The sequence below is a fragment of the Amblyraja radiata genome, chromosome 16 (genome assembly GCF_010909765.2).
Source record: "Amblyraja radiata isolate CabotCenter1 chromosome 16, sAmbRad1.1.pri, whole genome shotgun sequence".
NCBI lineage: Eukaryota > Metazoa > Chordata > Chondrichthyes > Rajiformes > Rajidae > Amblyraja > Amblyraja radiata.
This window is the reverse complement of record NC_045971.1, coordinates 32083698-32101440: the sequence shown is the minus strand read 5'-3', so window position 1 is coordinate 32101440 and position 17743 is coordinate 32083698. Positions and strand designations below refer to the sequence as shown.

The 17743-nt window shown below is 45.9% G+C and overlaps 1 protein-coding gene across 1 annotated transcript in view; it reads right to left on the bottom strand.

Moving 5' to 3' along the window:
• fam171a2 (family with sequence similarity 171 member A2) overlaps positions 1-17743 on the bottom strand; it is a 286830-nt gene that overhangs the window by 122891 nt on the left and 146196 nt on the right. Inside the window, exon 3 of the mRNA XM_033035411.1 lies at positions 16349-16441. Coding sequence (XP_032891302.1) covers positions 16349-16441 — 93 coding nt within the window. The remainder of the gene's footprint in view (positions 1-16348; positions 16442-17743) is intronic.

Here is a 17743-nt window from a genome sequence, read left to right as displayed (position 1 = left end):
CTCAATTGCCAATCTATACCAGGGTGTCATTTTAACTACAATGTCCACAATCTGGTTATGTGCTTCAACATTCATCTGGTGGAAAGACAACAGATTTCAGGTTCACTGAAGCTCGCACTGTAAGCCCTGCTATGATGTTCCACCTCACAATACCCAGGTGTTGGACCAAGATTATAAAAGATTTGTCTGTGAGGGAAATCGACGGACAATATAAAAAAGATAACTTTAGTTTAGTTTAGAGATACAGCGCGGAAACAGGCCCTTCGGCCCACTGAGTCCGCGCCGACCAGTGATCCCCACATATTAACACTATCCTACACAAACTAGGGAGAATTTACATTCATACCAAGCCAATTAACCTACAAACCTGTACGTCTTTGGAGTGTGGGAGGAAACCGGAGATCCCGGAGAAAACCCACACAGGTCATGGGGAGAACGTACAAACTCCATACAGACAGCATCTGTTGTCAGGATCAAACCCGGGTCTCTGGCGCTGTGAGGCAGCAACTGTGAGCCAGCTCGGCAAAACTATGGCCATGCTTCTCCTCTGCAACATTTCTGTGTGATAGACAATCCACAAAATATCACCAAGCGTTCCTTAGATATCAGCTATCAAAGGAAAACAAAGTTAAACCTATAACATGAAAAGTTCTCATGCTTTTTAAGACAAAAACAGTGTGGAATCAATTGGAGAGCATAAACGCTATCAATGTCGGACTATCTTTGAGTTTCTCCAGCTTTTTTGTGTACCTTCGATTTTCCAGCATCTGCAGTTCCTTCTTAAACACTTAATGTCTTTGATCGAACTTTGCTGGCTTTACCTTGCACAAAATGTTATTCCCTTATCATGTATCCGTACACTGTAGATGGCTCGATTATAACTATGTATTGTCGTTCTGCTGATTGGATAGCACGCAATTAAAGCTTTTCACTGTATCTCGGTACACGTGACAATAAACTAAAATGTCACCTGGACAGGCAGCATCTCTGGAGAGAAGGAATATTTGACGCTACGGGTCGAGACCTTTCTTCAGACCGAAGAAGGTTCTCGACCCGAAATGTCACCCATTCCTTCTATCCAGAGATGCTGTCTGTCTCGCTGAGTTACTCCAGCTTTTTGTGTCTATCTCGATGTAAACCAGCTTCTGCAGTTCCTTCCTACACAAACTGTCATCTGAATTGACTCCAATACAATTCATGAGTTTCCAAGAGTTGGTGCTGCAGTTGTCAGCCTGTGCTCTGTGTGTTATAATTAATGTTTAGTGACATTTTGTGGATCATCCATCAGAAAGAAATGGCCCCGAGGAGAACACGAGTACAATAATCATAAGGTTATATGTAACAGGAGCAGAATTAGGCCATTCGGCCCGTCACGTCTACCCCGCCATTCAATCATGGATGATCTATCTCTCCTTCCTAACCCCATTCTCCTGCCTCCTCCCTATAACCCCTGACACCCGTATTAATCAAGTAATCATTCCTGGAGCAGTGGTGTGGAACCGCACGTTACAGAGGGTGGATGCACTGCATGAAGGATCAGAGGTTGGCATTAAGCTTCAATGTACAGAACATAACTCAGAAAGGGTGATGCAGTGCTGCTCTTTGCTTCTTACAATCAGATCCTCTCCTAATACAGGCCCAATGATTCCATGCATCAATGGTGCATATTGTCATGTGTGTACTGCACAGACATTATTTTTACATAGCTAACACCTGCATGAGTCGCCATATTCTGGCGCCATCTACCAAAAGTCCAAAGTCCGGTCCACGCACTCCATCTACTGGAGTGGCTCCCGATCCAGGCAAGCCCCAGGCTGCTGCAGGGCCTCCCACGACCATTCGGCCCGCCAACCCATGTCCCTCTCCTCACCTGATCCTCCCCTACGTCCCAGGAGAGCCTCCCACAGCAGATCTTGAAGGTGCTGAAGGCAATACCCCGCTCCCTCTCCCACCGGCCCACTCCTCGAGTCCGTCATATCCAGGGCTCCCATCTCCTCAGTTCTCAGGTCTTCAGGTCCGGGCTCAGTGGTCACCGAGCTTTCCCCCTGCAGGCGGTGGCCCGCCGGGTCTGTCTTCGCGGCAGCGAGCCAAGTCTGGGGGATCGGCGGCTTTCCCCTACGAGTCACGGCCCAACAGGTCTTCCGTCAACAGCCCACCAGATCTCCTGGGTAGGTTCCCTGCACCAGTGTATCACAGGCTCCCTCTGCACCTAAGATGGTGGCATGTGTTCAAGAACACTTTGTTCCTACAAACTCAGCGGGTCAGGCAGCACCTCTGGAGAACATGGCTAGGTGGTGTTTTGGCGGGGGGGGGGGGGCGGGGGGGGGGGGGGGTAGAAAGGCCGGATGGGGAAGAAGGGAGAGCAAGAGGGGGATTCTGTAGTTATTTAAAATTGTAGGATTTAATCTTCATGCCATTGGGTTGTTCCTCTATCCAGGGACCCCAGCAGTGCTTCTGGGTGAGACAAAGATTCATGTGCACCTCCTCCAATCTCATCCACCACATCTGATGTTTCCGATATGGCCTCCTGTACATCGATGAGACCAAGCGTAGACTTGGACGCCATTTTGCCAAACACTTGCGCACTCGCCATGGCCTACGGGATCCTCCGGTTGCTGCCATTTTAACCTCCTTCCCATTCCCACACTGACCCCTCTGTCCAGGGCCTCCTCCACTGTTAGAGTGAGGCCACACAAACTGGAGAAACTCTTATTCCACCTGGGGAGCTTGTGGTATGAACTTTGAATTCTCCAATGTTAGGTAAATACCAACCTCCCACCCCCCACTCCCTTCTCCCCCCCTTTCCTCCTCCACCTCCTCCACCCCCCCCCCCCCCCCCCCCCCCCACCACACGGACTCTCACCTTTTTCATCCCTCCTCCTCTTACACCTACAATTCTTTTGGCTGCACAATTTTTAACTCTTCAGTCATTTTATGGTCTTTGCATCTCTGACCTTTCTCCATCTGCATATGAAACCTCCTTCTGCCTATTTTACTTCGGAGTCACGTGAGTGATTCCGTGAAGAACCCGCACAGCAGAGCAACAGCGGCACAGCGGGAGTCAGGCGCTCCCGTTATGGAGGTGAAAGAACGGACCGTCAGGTAAGCTGAGGTCGGGTTTTTCTTTTACAGGGAGCCTTCTGCTTTCCGGCAGAGAAGAAAGGCTCTAGAACAAACCTGTCCCCCGCTCGACTCCACGGAGGAGCGTTCCATCTGGGGGGGGGCAGCAACAGAACAGACCTGTCCCCCGCTCGACTCCATGGAGGAGCGTTCCATCTGGGGGGGGGCAGCAACAAGGCGGTAGGACCGCTTACCGGGCGGTCCGCTATTCCCCGACACCGCGTCCAAGCCCAGCCCCGCTAGCGCCTGAGCAGCGGGCTGGAAGTAAAGCCACAGAAGAGGCATCCGGCCGGTGGCTCCGACTTGTCGGACGGGGACGTCTCTCCACCCAGGCGGGGGAGAGACAGACGCCTGAGTCGCATGGAGTGGCTCTTGGAGCAGGAGCTCCAGCGAGGTGCACCCCAGGAGGGGCGCTCTCGCAGGGGGATGTCAGGCACTCCCTCCACAGTGTCTTGTGCACTGTCCATTGCTTCCTCCTTTCCAGAGGATAGCTTTGATGACCAGGATTGGGCTGGTCAAGAACAGGGGCAATGGCTGAAGATCTCGGGAGTATGCAAGGGGTGCAGGAACAGGAAGAGCTGCTAGGTGTGGTGGACAGCTACGTGGCAACCCCACGGGCAGGAGGCCGTTAAAAGCCTGACGTCAGCCATCACATCGTTTTCCTCGTTCCGTGGACAGATACGGAGATGACCACAACCTTCGTAAACAAGTCATAAGACCTGCCATAAAAATCCTACATTGCGGGGTTGTGCATACCCCAGCCACTGAGCCAGACCCACTGCTCTTTGGCAAAAACCTCACAAAGCATATGAAGGACATGAAAGAGGTTTTACAAAACTTTCGGCTCATGAGGGCAGGGCCGGGACGAGCAAACCAAAAACAATAATTCCTACGTAGCAGCACCCCATCGCGTCCATCAGTCAATGTCTACCATATGGGACTGATCAAAGCTCGGGGTCTGCATTCTATCACCGAAAGTCTTCTTTAGACCAGGGCCCAGAGCGGACCCCATGGAAAATGTGCCACCCCCCAACGTCACCGCCACGTCAGACAACATGCAACACTCGTTGGACCGGCAGGAAACAGAAGAATACCCATAACCATGGAGGTAGGTGGGTCTGGTTCCTACCAGTATATAGAGTAATACTAACACATGGGAGTCTATCACGAGTGATCAGTATATACTCAATGGCATTAGTGAATACAAATACATTCATACTAGAAAAATTGCCACCAGGTCAACATTCACCCCAGATATTAACACCCAGTGTCGGGCACAAGCCACCCGTGCCATGAAAAAAAAAACAAAAAAAAAATCAAACTCCTGGGTTGCAGATTCTGCACAAACCACTTCTGGGACTGGGATTATCATAACAAACCGTCGACACCATGTCAGCATCCCTCCGAACATCCACTAAAAAACAGCACTTGTCCAGCATCAAAAAATGGGAGAAGTACTGCTTGGATACAGGGACCACCTACTCAACCGCTACAGTTACCAACGTACTGGAATTCCTGGCGAACCTTCACCACGATGAAGGACGCAGCTACAGAGCCATCAACACAGCTAGAAGTGCCCTGTCTGTCTATTTAAAACAAGCTCCAGGACAACAGGCCATGGGGTCGCAACTGCTGGTGGTCAAACTAATGACGGGTATTTACAACTCTAACCCCTAGACCAAGGTACACCCATACATGGGATGTCAGTGTGGTCCTGACATACCTCAGGGGATGGCCACCAGCCAGATCCCTCAACCTGGAACAATCTATGCTCAAAAACATTCATGTTGATGGCACTTGTATCTGCACAGAGGGTCCAGTCACTACACCTATTGCGACTGGACAGCATGCTCACAGCTCCAGACCAGATCTCTGTCATTACCCAGAGACTGATCAAACAGAACAGACCAGGAACACCTAATCCAGTCGTGGAATTCCGGGCTTACCCGCAAGAACCACGGTTATGTGCCATGACCCACCTACTATCCTACATAGACACAACCAAAATATTCAAGGGAGATGAAAAGCCTTGTGGGTCAGTCATAAAAATCCTTATGGTCGGGTGACGAGCCAAACCATTGCGAGATGGCTCAAGCAGGTGCTAAAAACTGCTGGGATAAACACTAACATGTACAAATTTTATTCCACCAGGGCAGCATCCACGTCGACGGCTAAAAGGACGTGCTTATAGACCACATCCTGGCTACAGCAGGATGGTGGGGGGAAAGACCGTTCAGAAATTCTATAATAAGCCGTTGGCAAAACATGTTTTGTTTGCAGAAAAGATTTTACAGACTGCAAATATCTAATTTAAGTCCAGGGGAGCAATTTAATTTCTTTATTGTTATTGTTAAAAAATACCATTGTGTTTTTCTACAAACAGATTCATTGGTTGATTACGATAACACACTTCCTCCCTCAAGGACTTCGGCAGTGCGTGAAATAATACCTGTTACACGGTTTGAAATCACAGAGCTTTGAAGTCTTCACGGAATCACTCACGTGACTCCGAAGTAAAATAGTAAGATTAAACGAGAACTTACCAGTTTGAAGTTTGATCTGTATTTTATGAGGAGTTACGATGAGGGATTACGTGCCCTCCGCTCCCACCCTCAATAATATGGGTCAAACTGATAAACTGATGTCTCCTTGTCTTTACTATGTTTACTTCAATAACTGTGTCTATCTGTGATTCCACACCGCTGCTTTGAAGTATGCCGCGCATGCGTGCTGAGCGGGTTCTTCACGTAATCCCTCATCGTAACTCCTCATAAAATACAGATCAAACTTCAAACTGGTAAGTTCTCGTTTAATCTTACTAATATTTGCCAGGCTTTGCCCAGCCTCTCCTTTCTTCCAACTTCCTTTACTCCCCCCTCACAATCTGTCTGAAGAATAGTCCCGACTTGAAACGTCACCCATCTATGTTCTGCAGAGATGCTGTTTGACCCGCTGAGTTACTTTGTGTCTTTTTTGGGATCAACATTATCTACCGAGGTGATTCTATCATAGATGTGGCATAAAAACAGGCCCCTCGACATTGAAACACCCATTTATACACTATTCCAGCCATAACCTGTTCCCCCCATATTCCCATTATCTCCTCCTAAATTCTACCATGATCTACACCTTAGGGGAAATATATTGTGGTCAATTAACCTTCCAACCTTCTTGTCAGGGATGTGGAATTAAACTAGACTATCTGGAGAAAACGCACGCAATCACACGGTAAACGTGGGACTCCACAAAGAATAACAGAGGACAGGACCGTTCTCCCAGGGTGGAAGTGTCCAACCTAGAGGCCATGGCTACAAGGTGAGAGGGGGGAAGTTTAATGGAATGTTCGGAGCAAGGTTTTGTGAGAGTGGTGGGGGCCTGGAACGCATTGACAAGGAGGCAGATACGATAGTGGCGTTTACGCAGTTTTTGGATAGGCACATGTATCGGGAATAGTGGGATATGGGTCAAGTACAGGGAGATGTGATCAGATTAACATCATCATTGTGGGCCTTACGAGTCTGTTCCTGTGCTGCACTGTTCTATATAGGAAGGAACTGCAGATGCTGGTTTAAACTGAAGATAGACACAAAATGCTGGAGTAACTAAGCGGGACAGGCAGCATCTCCGGAGAGAAGGAATGGGTGACGTTTCGGGTTAAGTCTGAAGAAGGGTCTGGACCCGAGGCAGCACCGATTCCTTCTCTCCAGAGATGCTCTTGTCCCGCTGAGTTACTCCAGCATTTTGTGTCTATCTGCACTGTTCTATGTTCTGTGTCCAAGCTGGATAAGCTGCAAGACAGCAGCGCCATCAGCTGCACCACTGTGCTGCACCTAAATAATACCAACTATTTAGGAAAATCTATACACACAGTGAACTGTACTATTAGCTAAACCAATAGATTTTATAATTTTCTAGGCTATTACCTGAAAATATAAACAAAACGAAATAAAAATTTGGCAATGAAACCAATGAGTGCCATTTCCCACCAGCCCCACATATGATGAATGCTATGTCTTGTTCTCTAATGATGTTACAACGGTACATAATGATTAATAGTGTGCGGCATGCATTTGCAAGCTCAAAGCACAGTTCACCAATTACTTACTACACAAGTTCAACGATACATCTAAAATACTGAGCAATAACAAGCCCAATTTTTAACATAAAAGTTTCTTCCTGCGTCCCACTTTGTGTTCAACCATGCCCCATTCATTAAATAACTTCTATTTCTTGTTCCCACTGACAATTCTCCTTTCCTTTTCTAAGATGATTCTTTACAAATCATCATCTTCCCAGAAGCTAATTAATAGCAATCAACATATCTGCCGTGACTAATGCCCTCTCCTTTTTAGGTTTAGATTCATTATTGTCATGTACACTGATGTGCAGTTAAAAACCTTGTTTGCATAGAACACAGCATACAGCACAGGAACAGGGGCTTCAGCCCACGTCAGTGCCGAATATGAGGCCAAGACCATCACTTATCTAAGATAGATACAAGAATTTGGAGAAACTCAATGGGTCAGATAGCATTTCTGGAGAAAAGGAATAGGTGATGTATCAGGTCGAGACCCTACCCACCTCTTATCTACCTGCACATGGTCCATATCCCTCCATTCCCTCATATCCGTATGGCTATCCAAAAGCCTCTTAAATGCCACTATTGCATCTGCCTCCATCACCATCCCTGGCGATGCATTCCAGGTACTCACCACCCTCTGTGCAAAAAAGTTGCCTTGCACATCTCCTTTAGATCTTACCCCTCTCACCCTAAAACTATACCCTCTAGTTTGTTGGTTTTCCATCCTGGTGAAAAGGTTCTGACTGTCTCTCCAATCTATGCCTCACAAAGTTTTATATATTGTAGACTTTTAGAATGTAGACTTTAGAGATACAGTGTGGAAACAGGCATTACCAGCCACTGATTCCGTGCCGACCAGCGATCACCCCCGTACACTAGCAGTATCGTACACACTAAGGACAATTTTACCAAGGCAAGGCAAGGCAAGGCAACTTTATTTATATAGCACATTTCATACACGAGGCAGACTCAAAGTGCTTCAAATAAAAACATGTCATACAATAAATGAAATAATAAAATGAAATAAAATAGAAGAACTAAAAGAAAAGAAAAGCAAAATTAAAAATGCATTATAAAAAGTGCAAAAGTTAAAAGTGCAATGTAGTTAAGATTTAGCTGAAAGCTAAAGTAAACATAAAAGTTTTCAGTCTTGTTTTAAAAGTGGTCAAAGTTGAGGCAAGTCTTAAATCTTCAGGAAGTTTATTCCAGCTATTTGTTGCATAGTAACTAAATCCTGCTTTCCCATGTTTTGTATTTACTCTGGGAATCACTAGCAGATTGGTTTCAGAAGATCTTACTGTCTGTAACACCAAAGCCAATTAGCCTACAAACCTGTATTTCTTTGGAGTGTGGGAGGAAACTGGTGCTCCCGGAGAAAACGCATGCGGTTAAAGGTAGAATATACAAACTCCGTACAGACAGCACCCGTAGTCAGGATCGAACCCGCGTCTCTGGTGCTGTAAGGAAGCAGCTGTACCGCTGCGCCACCGTGCTGCCCTATGGTTGTTATACATCTTGCAGGAGGCACAATGGTTTGTTCCATCATGGAAGTAGCGCCCGTGGTCAGGATTGAGCCCGGGTTTCTGGCGCTGCACGGCACTGCCAACTTTTATCAGATCTCCTCACGACCTTCGGCGTTCCAGAGAAAACAATCCAAGTCAGTCCTCATTCCATTCTGTGAACTTGAGGTTACCCAAACCTCTACTGCCCTTGGGCTGCATGAAGTTGTTACAGTTATACAGATTATCACCACTTCTGAGAAATAGCTCCCTCCTTCTGTGTTCCAGAGGGAAATTATTGGGAACATTATTTCCAGGGCTTCATGGAAGAAACCAAAAAAAAATTTAAAAATTGGTTAAGACTGTTGAATGAATTTTTCTGCAAAGACACCACCAACTCGTCAACCAAACTCCATGGATTGTTCCCCCACCATGCTGCTGCTGCCTCTATCTTAGGAAATGCATCAGTTTTGTTTTAATTTATTTATTCTCATGTGCACCGAGGTACAGTGAAAAGTTTTTGTTGCGTGCTAACCAGTCAGCGGAAAGACAACACATGATTACAATCGAGCCATCCACAGTGTACAGATACATGATAAAGGGAAAAACTTGAATAACGTTTAGTGCAAGATAAATTCCAATAAAGTTTGGTTAAAGATAGTCCAATGAGGTAGATAGTAGCTCAGGACGGCTCTCTAGTTGTTGGTAGGATGGTTCAGTTACTTGTTGGCAGTTGAGAATAAACTGTCCCTGAATCTGGAGGTGTGTTTTTCCACACTTATGTACCTCTTGCCTGATGGGATAGGGGGGAAGAAGGAATGGTCAGCGTGCGACTCATCCTTGATAAAGCTGCTGGCGTTGCCGAGGCAGCGTGAAGTGTAGATGGAGTCAATGAAAGGGAGGTTGGTTTGTGTGACGGTCTGGGCTGCATCCACAATTCTCTGCAATTTCTGGCGGTCTTGGATGGAGCTGTTCACAAACCGTGCTGTGATGCATCCCAATGCATATGCCTACTTTGAAAAAGTTCTCTTCTCTCCAACAAGAATTCTGCAACACTCTCTCTCACTGCTACTGATTGTATGCCTTGTTGTCACCTTCCCCTCAGCAAACAATGAACCATTCAACATTTTCCTTGATCATCGTCCTCTTTGATCTGTGTTTTCACATCTTCCCCTTCCATATCTCTTTGGCTCCCTCTCCCCTGACTCTCAGTCTGAAGAAGGGTCTCCACCCGAAACATCACCCATTCCTTCTCTCCAGAGATGCTGCCTGTCCGGCTGAGTCACTCCAACATCTTGCATCATTTGCATCTGCAGTTCCTTCCTACACTGTAAATAGTTGTTGCTCTCATAACACCCAAGGCATCTGCATAGAAACATAGAAAATAGGTGCAGGAGTAGGTCATTCGGCCATTTGGCCCTTCAATATGATCATGGCTGATCATCCAACTCAGTATCCTGTACCTGCTTTCTCTCCATACCCCCCTGATCCCTTTAGCCACAAGGGCCACATCTAACTCCCTCTTAAATATAGCCCATGAACTGACCTCAACTACATTCTGTGGCAGAGAATTCCAGAGATTCACCACTCTCTGTGTAAAAAATGTTTTTCTCATCTCAGTCCTAAAAGATTTCCCCTTTATCCTTAAACTGTGACGCCTTGTTCTGGACTTCCCCAACATCGGGAACAATCTTCCTGCATCTAGCCTGTCCAACCCCTTAAGAATTTTGTAAGTTTGTGCATATCTGAACACAAATAAAATCATTAATTCTGCAACACCCTCTCTCTGTGAATGTGTGCCTCGTTGTCACCGTCCCCTCAGCTAACAATGAGCCATTCTACATTTTCATTGAGCTTCGTCCCCTTTGATCTATGTTTTCACACCTTGCCATTCCATATGTCCAGTCTCCCTCTCCCCTGACTCTCAGTCTGAAGAAGAGTCTTTTTTGCAACCACTTAATCACCAGGAATCTAGCAGTTCGATCACAGCTGGGTTTCTAAATGATGTGATGTTCAGTTTAAGAGGAAAAACCCAGCAAATTACATGGTGCTGAACGTCTGTTAAAATCTTTGCCACTTTCTCTTCTCATTTTATGCTTCATCTCCGATGTTGACTTTATATGACGATATACTACTCCTTGATGCAACTCAAGGGGAATGATGCTGACAAGGAGTCACAGTAAAGACAGTTTAGTCCTTCATTTAGTCTAGACAGTGTTGTGAAAATAGCAATTAAAACTCTGTTGGACAATCTGCAGAAAATCAGCATCTGGGTGTCTAATTTTAGTGACCCATTAACAGATAATGTTATATTGCAACAGTGTCTTGGTTCCCCGCCACTTCTTCTCAGGGTTGAAGGAGGAAGTCATTAAGTACGTGGAAATAGCACGGAGGAGGACAATTCCTGGAAATGACAATCAACTACAAAAAGTTAGACTATTTTCTACCCTTCAAGGACACACTCATTTCTCCCAATTGTAACTGTTGTCAATGCAGCCACATTGTTGTTTCATAAAGATAGGCACACAATGCTGGAGTGACTCAGGCAGCATCTCTGGATGGAAGGAATGGGTGACGTTTTGGGTCAAGACCTTTCTTCAGACTGAGAGTCAGTGGAGAGGGAGAAACAAAGATAAGGAAGGGTAAGGTGTGAAAATGAGACATCAAAGGGGATGGAAAATCAGGGAACATAAAGAATAGATCATTGTTAGCCAGGGGAAGGTGACTACGGAGCATACAAAGATAAAATTTAATCAGAAGGACAGTAAGACTAGGATGGGGGAGGGATGGAGAGAGAGGGAAAGCAAGGGGAAGGGTCTCGACCTGAAACATCACCCATTCCTTCTCTCCGTAGATGCTGCCAGCGTTAATCCAGTTAATGCTGCTGAGTTAATCCAGTTTTTTGTGTCTATCTTTGGTTTCTATGTCAGCTCTCTATCCTGGCCAAAGGAACATCTCCATGCTTCTGTTCCGTACATTGTTATGGAAGAGGTCATAGAGTTACACAGCGCGAAACAGGCCCATGGATCCAACTTCTCCACGCCGACCAACATGCACCATCTGCAAAGTAGAACACACATCCACGAGTGAAACTGGTGGGAACATCCACAAACAAAGATTGGCATCTCGCTTCAGTGAATAACTTGCCGCTAGGTTCTGGAGTCTATAGAAATCTTCCTTGTTACACCATGTTTCCGAGTCTGCACAAAAGATTTTAATTAAAAACCTGAGCACATTCAGCGTTGGTTACAAAACCTCTTTCTTATTCTCTACGTGTTTGACGTGTTTATATTCACAAACCACAGACGGCTCCTGCATGTTTGGACAGGGTTTGCCGGTGGAAGCCTCACGAGCAGCCAGTCGCACAGAGGGAGGCTTTGAGCTCTAGATGGATAGGAGCTGCAGTGGCGCAGTGATAGAGTTGCTGCCTCACAGCGCCAGAGACCTGGTTTCGATCCTGACTACCGGTGTTGGTAGCACGGAGTATGTACGTTCTCCCCGTGACCTGTGTGTGTCTTCTCCGTGTGCTCCAGATTCCTCCCACACTCCAAAGACTTGCACGAATGTAGGCTGATTGGTTTGGTAAAATTGGAAATTGTCCCTACTGTGTGTGTAGGATTGTGTTAGTGGGCAGGAATTGCTGGTCGGCACGGACTGGATGGGCCGGAGGGCTTGTTTATCTGCTGGTCTGTGCCGCAACACTCTGCCACAAGATGCCAACAGATAATGAAGTACTGTGCTACCTCACTCCAGATGTCTGTTGGGATCTACATCACTGGACTCGGTCCCAATATGTCCCCGACATTCGATCCCACCGCCCACCCATCCCAACATTCAACCCATTGTGATCACAGCCCTACGAGCCGCGAGTCATATTGATTGATTGAAATAAGCAGTATGGAAACAGGCCATTCAGCCCATTGAGTCCATGCCGATCATCCATCACCCGTTCACACAAATTCTATGCTACCCCACTTTCGCATCCACTCCCTGCACACTAGGGACAATTTACAGAGGCTGATCAACCCACAAACCTGCACATCATTGGGATGTGGCAGGAAACTGGAGCACTTGGAGGAAACACAAAGTCCCAGGGAGAACGTGCAAACTCCACTTAGACTGCACACGAGGTGAGGATCGAACCCTGTTCACTGGCACTGCGAGGCAGCAACTCTACCGCTGCGCCACTAAGCCACCCATGACCCGACATCAATGCCATGACTTGGCCCCAAAGGTCATATTCCCCTCACACTCACCTGAATGTCTAATCTTCCCGACACCTCTACAGGTTTCCCGTCACTGAGCTATTGGAGAAATGGCCTTTGTACACATTGGTTGCAGCCGCTCAATGTTGCAGGACAAGGGCTGGTTATAATAGAACAATGCGATGTAGAGGAACCCAAATCCCAAAACATGCATTAGCCCACCACACATCTCCAGATTAATTCACCAGATTAATATGGTATGGAAAACATCTCTGGTCACAAAGTTTAATTACAGATACTTTTATGCCCACAGTCCTAACCAAACTGCTTTAGATTTGCTTATATGTTTACAAAGAGCTTTGATAATTCAAGTTCAACATAGGCATTGGAGGGAAAGGCAGTAAAATATTGCAGTTCGCACATCGTTCAGTCTGTATGACAACACAGGGTCAAGGAGCTTCACATTATCTATATTACTAAAAGTCTGATCTAGAAAAAACGCTGCCACGTACGGCTGTGATCTTTGGCCATCTTACTCAGAGTCCCCCTCCGCTGCGCAGGACAAGAGGATTTTTCCCATCGATGAAAAATAAAAGAGTTATTAGTGTTTAAAAAATGTTGAGATTCTCTCTCCTGAAGGCCACGCCCCTTCCGGAGGGACTATAAAACCCGGAAGTGTTGAGTGCCTCAGTCAGTCTGTGCAAGATGGGGGAGCGAGAGGTTTTGGAAATGCTAAAGCTGTGTTGCCTAATTAAAGTTGCCTTGCCTAATTAAAGTTGCCTTGCTTAATTAAAGTTGCCTTGCCTTCTATATAATTAAAAGTCTGATCTTGACCACTTCTTGTTTGCGCTTTATATTGATTTTAGAAAAAACGCTACCCCGTATGGCTGTGATTTTTGGCCATCTTACTCAGAGTCCCCCTCCGTTGATCAGGTGCCGAGGATTTTTCCCATCAATGAAAAATAAAAGAGTTATTAGTGTTTAAATAATGTGGAGATTCTCTCTCCTGTCAATCACGCCATGAAGGCCATGCCCCTTCTGGTGGGGGGGGGGGGGGAGGGGCTATAAAACCCAGAAGTGTGAGCTCTGCAAGATGGATGAGGGAACGGTCATGACTTGCTGTCTTTAGTGGCCTTGCACCCTGCTTGAAATGGTATGAAACAGCATTTGAATTTGGTGACCTTGCACCCTGCTTGAAATGGAATTTCAAGGAATAGCCGTGATACAACTGCCAGCCCACCAGCCGTGAGTGAGTGAGTGAGCTGCCAGCACAACAGGCTTGAGTGACTGAGCCACCAGACCAAGAATCCATTCGGCCCACAATATCCATACTCGCCCTCTGGAAACCAGTTACTTCAGCGCACAACACCCATACTAGCGCTCCAGAAAGCCCCCCCCCCCCCACTGGCCACCAATATAGGAATTGGTGGAGAGGTGGAATATTGCTTTGGAGGACCAGCCCTCCCGTGTGATGCTGGGACCCAACGGGTCCCACGTAGTCTAGTACTCGATAAAAAGAGACACAAAATGCTGGATTAACTCAGCAGGACAGGCGGCAACTCTGGATGCAAGGAATGGGTGATGTTTGAAGTCTGAAAAAGGTCTCGACCCGAAACATCACCCATTTCTTCTTTCCAGAGATGCTGCCTGTCCCGCTGAGTTACTCCAGCGTTTTGTGTCTATTTTCGGCGTAAACCAACACTTGTAATTCCTTCCCACACATGATTACAATTGTTACATTCAATGATCATCTCCAGGTTTTCCATTACATTGTCAGAACTGGGAAAATAAGGAATATTATCTCAATAAATAATTGCACAACTGAGTTATTTTTGACTGAAGAAGGGTTTCGGCCCGAAACATCGCCTATTTCCTTCGCTCCATAGATGCTGCTGCACCCGCTGAGTTTCCCCAGCAATTTTGTGTACCTTCTGAGTTATTTTTGATACAACTTCCTTCAATTTTATCCCTTTGACTAGTGTTTTTGATCAGTTCTACAAATTTCAAACAATAGTTAAATAGACAATAGACAATAGGTGCAGGAGTAGGCCATTCGACCCTTCAAGCCAGCACCGCCATTCACTGTGATCATGGCAGATCATCCACAATCAGTACCCCGCTCTTGCCTTCTCCCCATATCCCTTGACTCCACTATCTTTAAAAGCTCTATATAACTCTCTCTTGAAAGTATCCAGAGCCTTCTGTGGCAGCGAATTCCACAGACTCAGAACCCTCTGGGTGGAATAGTTTTTCCTCATCTCCGTTCTAAATGGCCTATCCCTTATTCATAAACTGTGGCCCCTGGTTCTCGACTGCCCCAACATTGGGAACATGTTTCCTGCCTCTAGCGCGTCCAATCCCTTAATAATCTTATATGTTTCAATAAGATATCCTCTCATCCTTCTAAATTCCAGAGTATACAAGCCCAGCTCCTCCATTCGATCAACATATGACAGTCTCACCATCCCGGGAATTAACCTCATGAACCTACGCTGTACTCCCTCAATAGCAATAATGTCCTTCCTCAAATTTGGCGACCAAAACTGCACACAATACTCCAGGTGTGGTCTCACCAGGGCCCTGTATAACTGCAGAAGGACCTCTTTGCTCCTAACTCAACTCCTCTTGTTATAAAGGTCAACATACCATTAGCTTTCTTCACTGCCTGCTGTACCTGCATGCTTACTATCAGTGACTGATGAACAAGGACACCCAGGTCTCGATGTACTTCCCCTTTTCCCAACTTGACACCATTCAGATAATAATCCGCCTTACTGTTTTTGCCATCAAAGTGGATAACCTCACATTTATCCACATTAAACTGCATCTGCCATGCATCTGCACATTCCCCCAACCTGTCCAAGTCACCCTGCATCCTCATAGCATCCTCCTCACAGCTCACACTGCCACCCAGCTTTGTGTCATCTACAAATTTGCTAATGTTACTTTTAATCCCTTCATCTAAATCATTAATCTATATTGTAAATAGATGCGGTCCCAGCACCGAGCCTTGTGGTACTCCACTAGTCACTGCCTGCCATTCTGAAAGGGACCCGTTAATCCCTACTCTTTGTTTCCTGTCTGTCAACCAATTTTCTATCCATGTCAGTACTCTACCTCCAATACCATGTGCTCTAATTTTGCCCACTGATCTCCTATGTGGGACCTTATCAAAATAGTCCAAAAGATGAACCCTCTTATCCCCATGCATGCTCTCTGACCCACTAAAGCTGTCCAGAGTATTGTCTTTGTTCTCAGTTCAAGTGTTATTATTGTTGAAGAGCTGCAGTTGAATAGCATCTGCAATAAGTTGGTAAATCCATAGGAAGACATACTTGAATTGAATAAACAATGCCACTACCAGCTGAATAAAGATTCACATTGAACGATACCGCTTGCCCACAAATTAGTGGAGAAAGTTCCGTTGATTATTCCTCACTTACCCGGCGATCCCAGCAGGATCTGCACCACGTCATCGTACAGCATTAAGGTCGCTGGTCGCTCCGGTAGGAGATAGAGGCTCACCGACGTAAACACTGAGGGGAAAAAATACAGATTGTAGATTCTGGTCGCCCACTCCATTTATAACTTGTTTTATTAAATCAGCAGACATTGTATACAAGTAGAACGACACAAAGTGCTGGAGTAACTCAGCGGGTCGGGCAGCATCCCTGGAGATAATCAGCATCTGCACATTGTATACAAGTACTTTACTTGTGGGAATCCTTCACTCTCTGTGTAAGCCAGGAATATTATCCATTCTTAGTTAGTTGAGTGTAGTTTATTGTCACGTGTACCGAGGTACAGTGAAAAGCTTTAGTTGCGTGCTAACCAGCCAGCGGAAAGACAACACATGATTACAACCAAGCCATTTACAGTGTATAGACACATGATAAGGGAATAACGTTTAGTGCAAGGTAAAGGCAGTGAAGTCTAATCAAGGATAGTCCAAAGGAAAAGTAAGAAATGTTGCTGTAGGAATAGAGGTTTGATTTGATTTGATTTAATTCAACTTTATTGTCATTGTCCATAGTACAAGTACTTAGACAACGAAATGCTTTTTCACATACGTCCATACGAATTAAAAATATATATATATATATATAAATAAATAAATAAGGTACAAAGCACGATAGTCTACAACATAAAGATCCCCACAGCGGTATCAAAGTTTCCCACTTTGAGCGAAAGCACCAAAGTTCAGTCAACCTCCCCGTCGATGTTCCCCGATGTTCTTTGATGTTCACCCGTGGTCGGGGCTTCCCGAGCCCCCCGCAGTCGCCGCTACTTAAGAGTGTGGAGCGATTGCATAATATGCGACTGTAAATCTGCTTCTGTGGTCCGCACGCAGATAGTCACCTGGGTTGGACGCCATCTTGGCAGCTCAACATATGCTGCAGACTGTTGGATAGTTTCTCATTACTTGCCACAAACTCAGTGGCGTGAAACCAAATATAAAGTTTACCTTTAGAAACAAATGTTTTACATCATTTGCACGTTTAAAACTGCTATGTCGCACATCACTACTTTTGACATGCTTAGTGTGCTGTAGGCGACGTCACGCAGAGAATGATAGACAAATGAACAGGTAAATATCACTATGTGGCATTGGTGAAAGATTATATATCAGCCCTATAGAGTTTGCACCTTTGAATGACACTTTGCTCACTCATACAGCATGAAATAGGCCCTTCGGCCCACTACCAATGCTGGCCATCAAGCACCTAGATACACTGATCCTACCGCATTCCCCACGACATATTCCTCATCTCTCCTGTAGGCTACACTTACCTACACATTGGAAGCAGCTTATAGCAGTCAATTAGACTACTAACAGG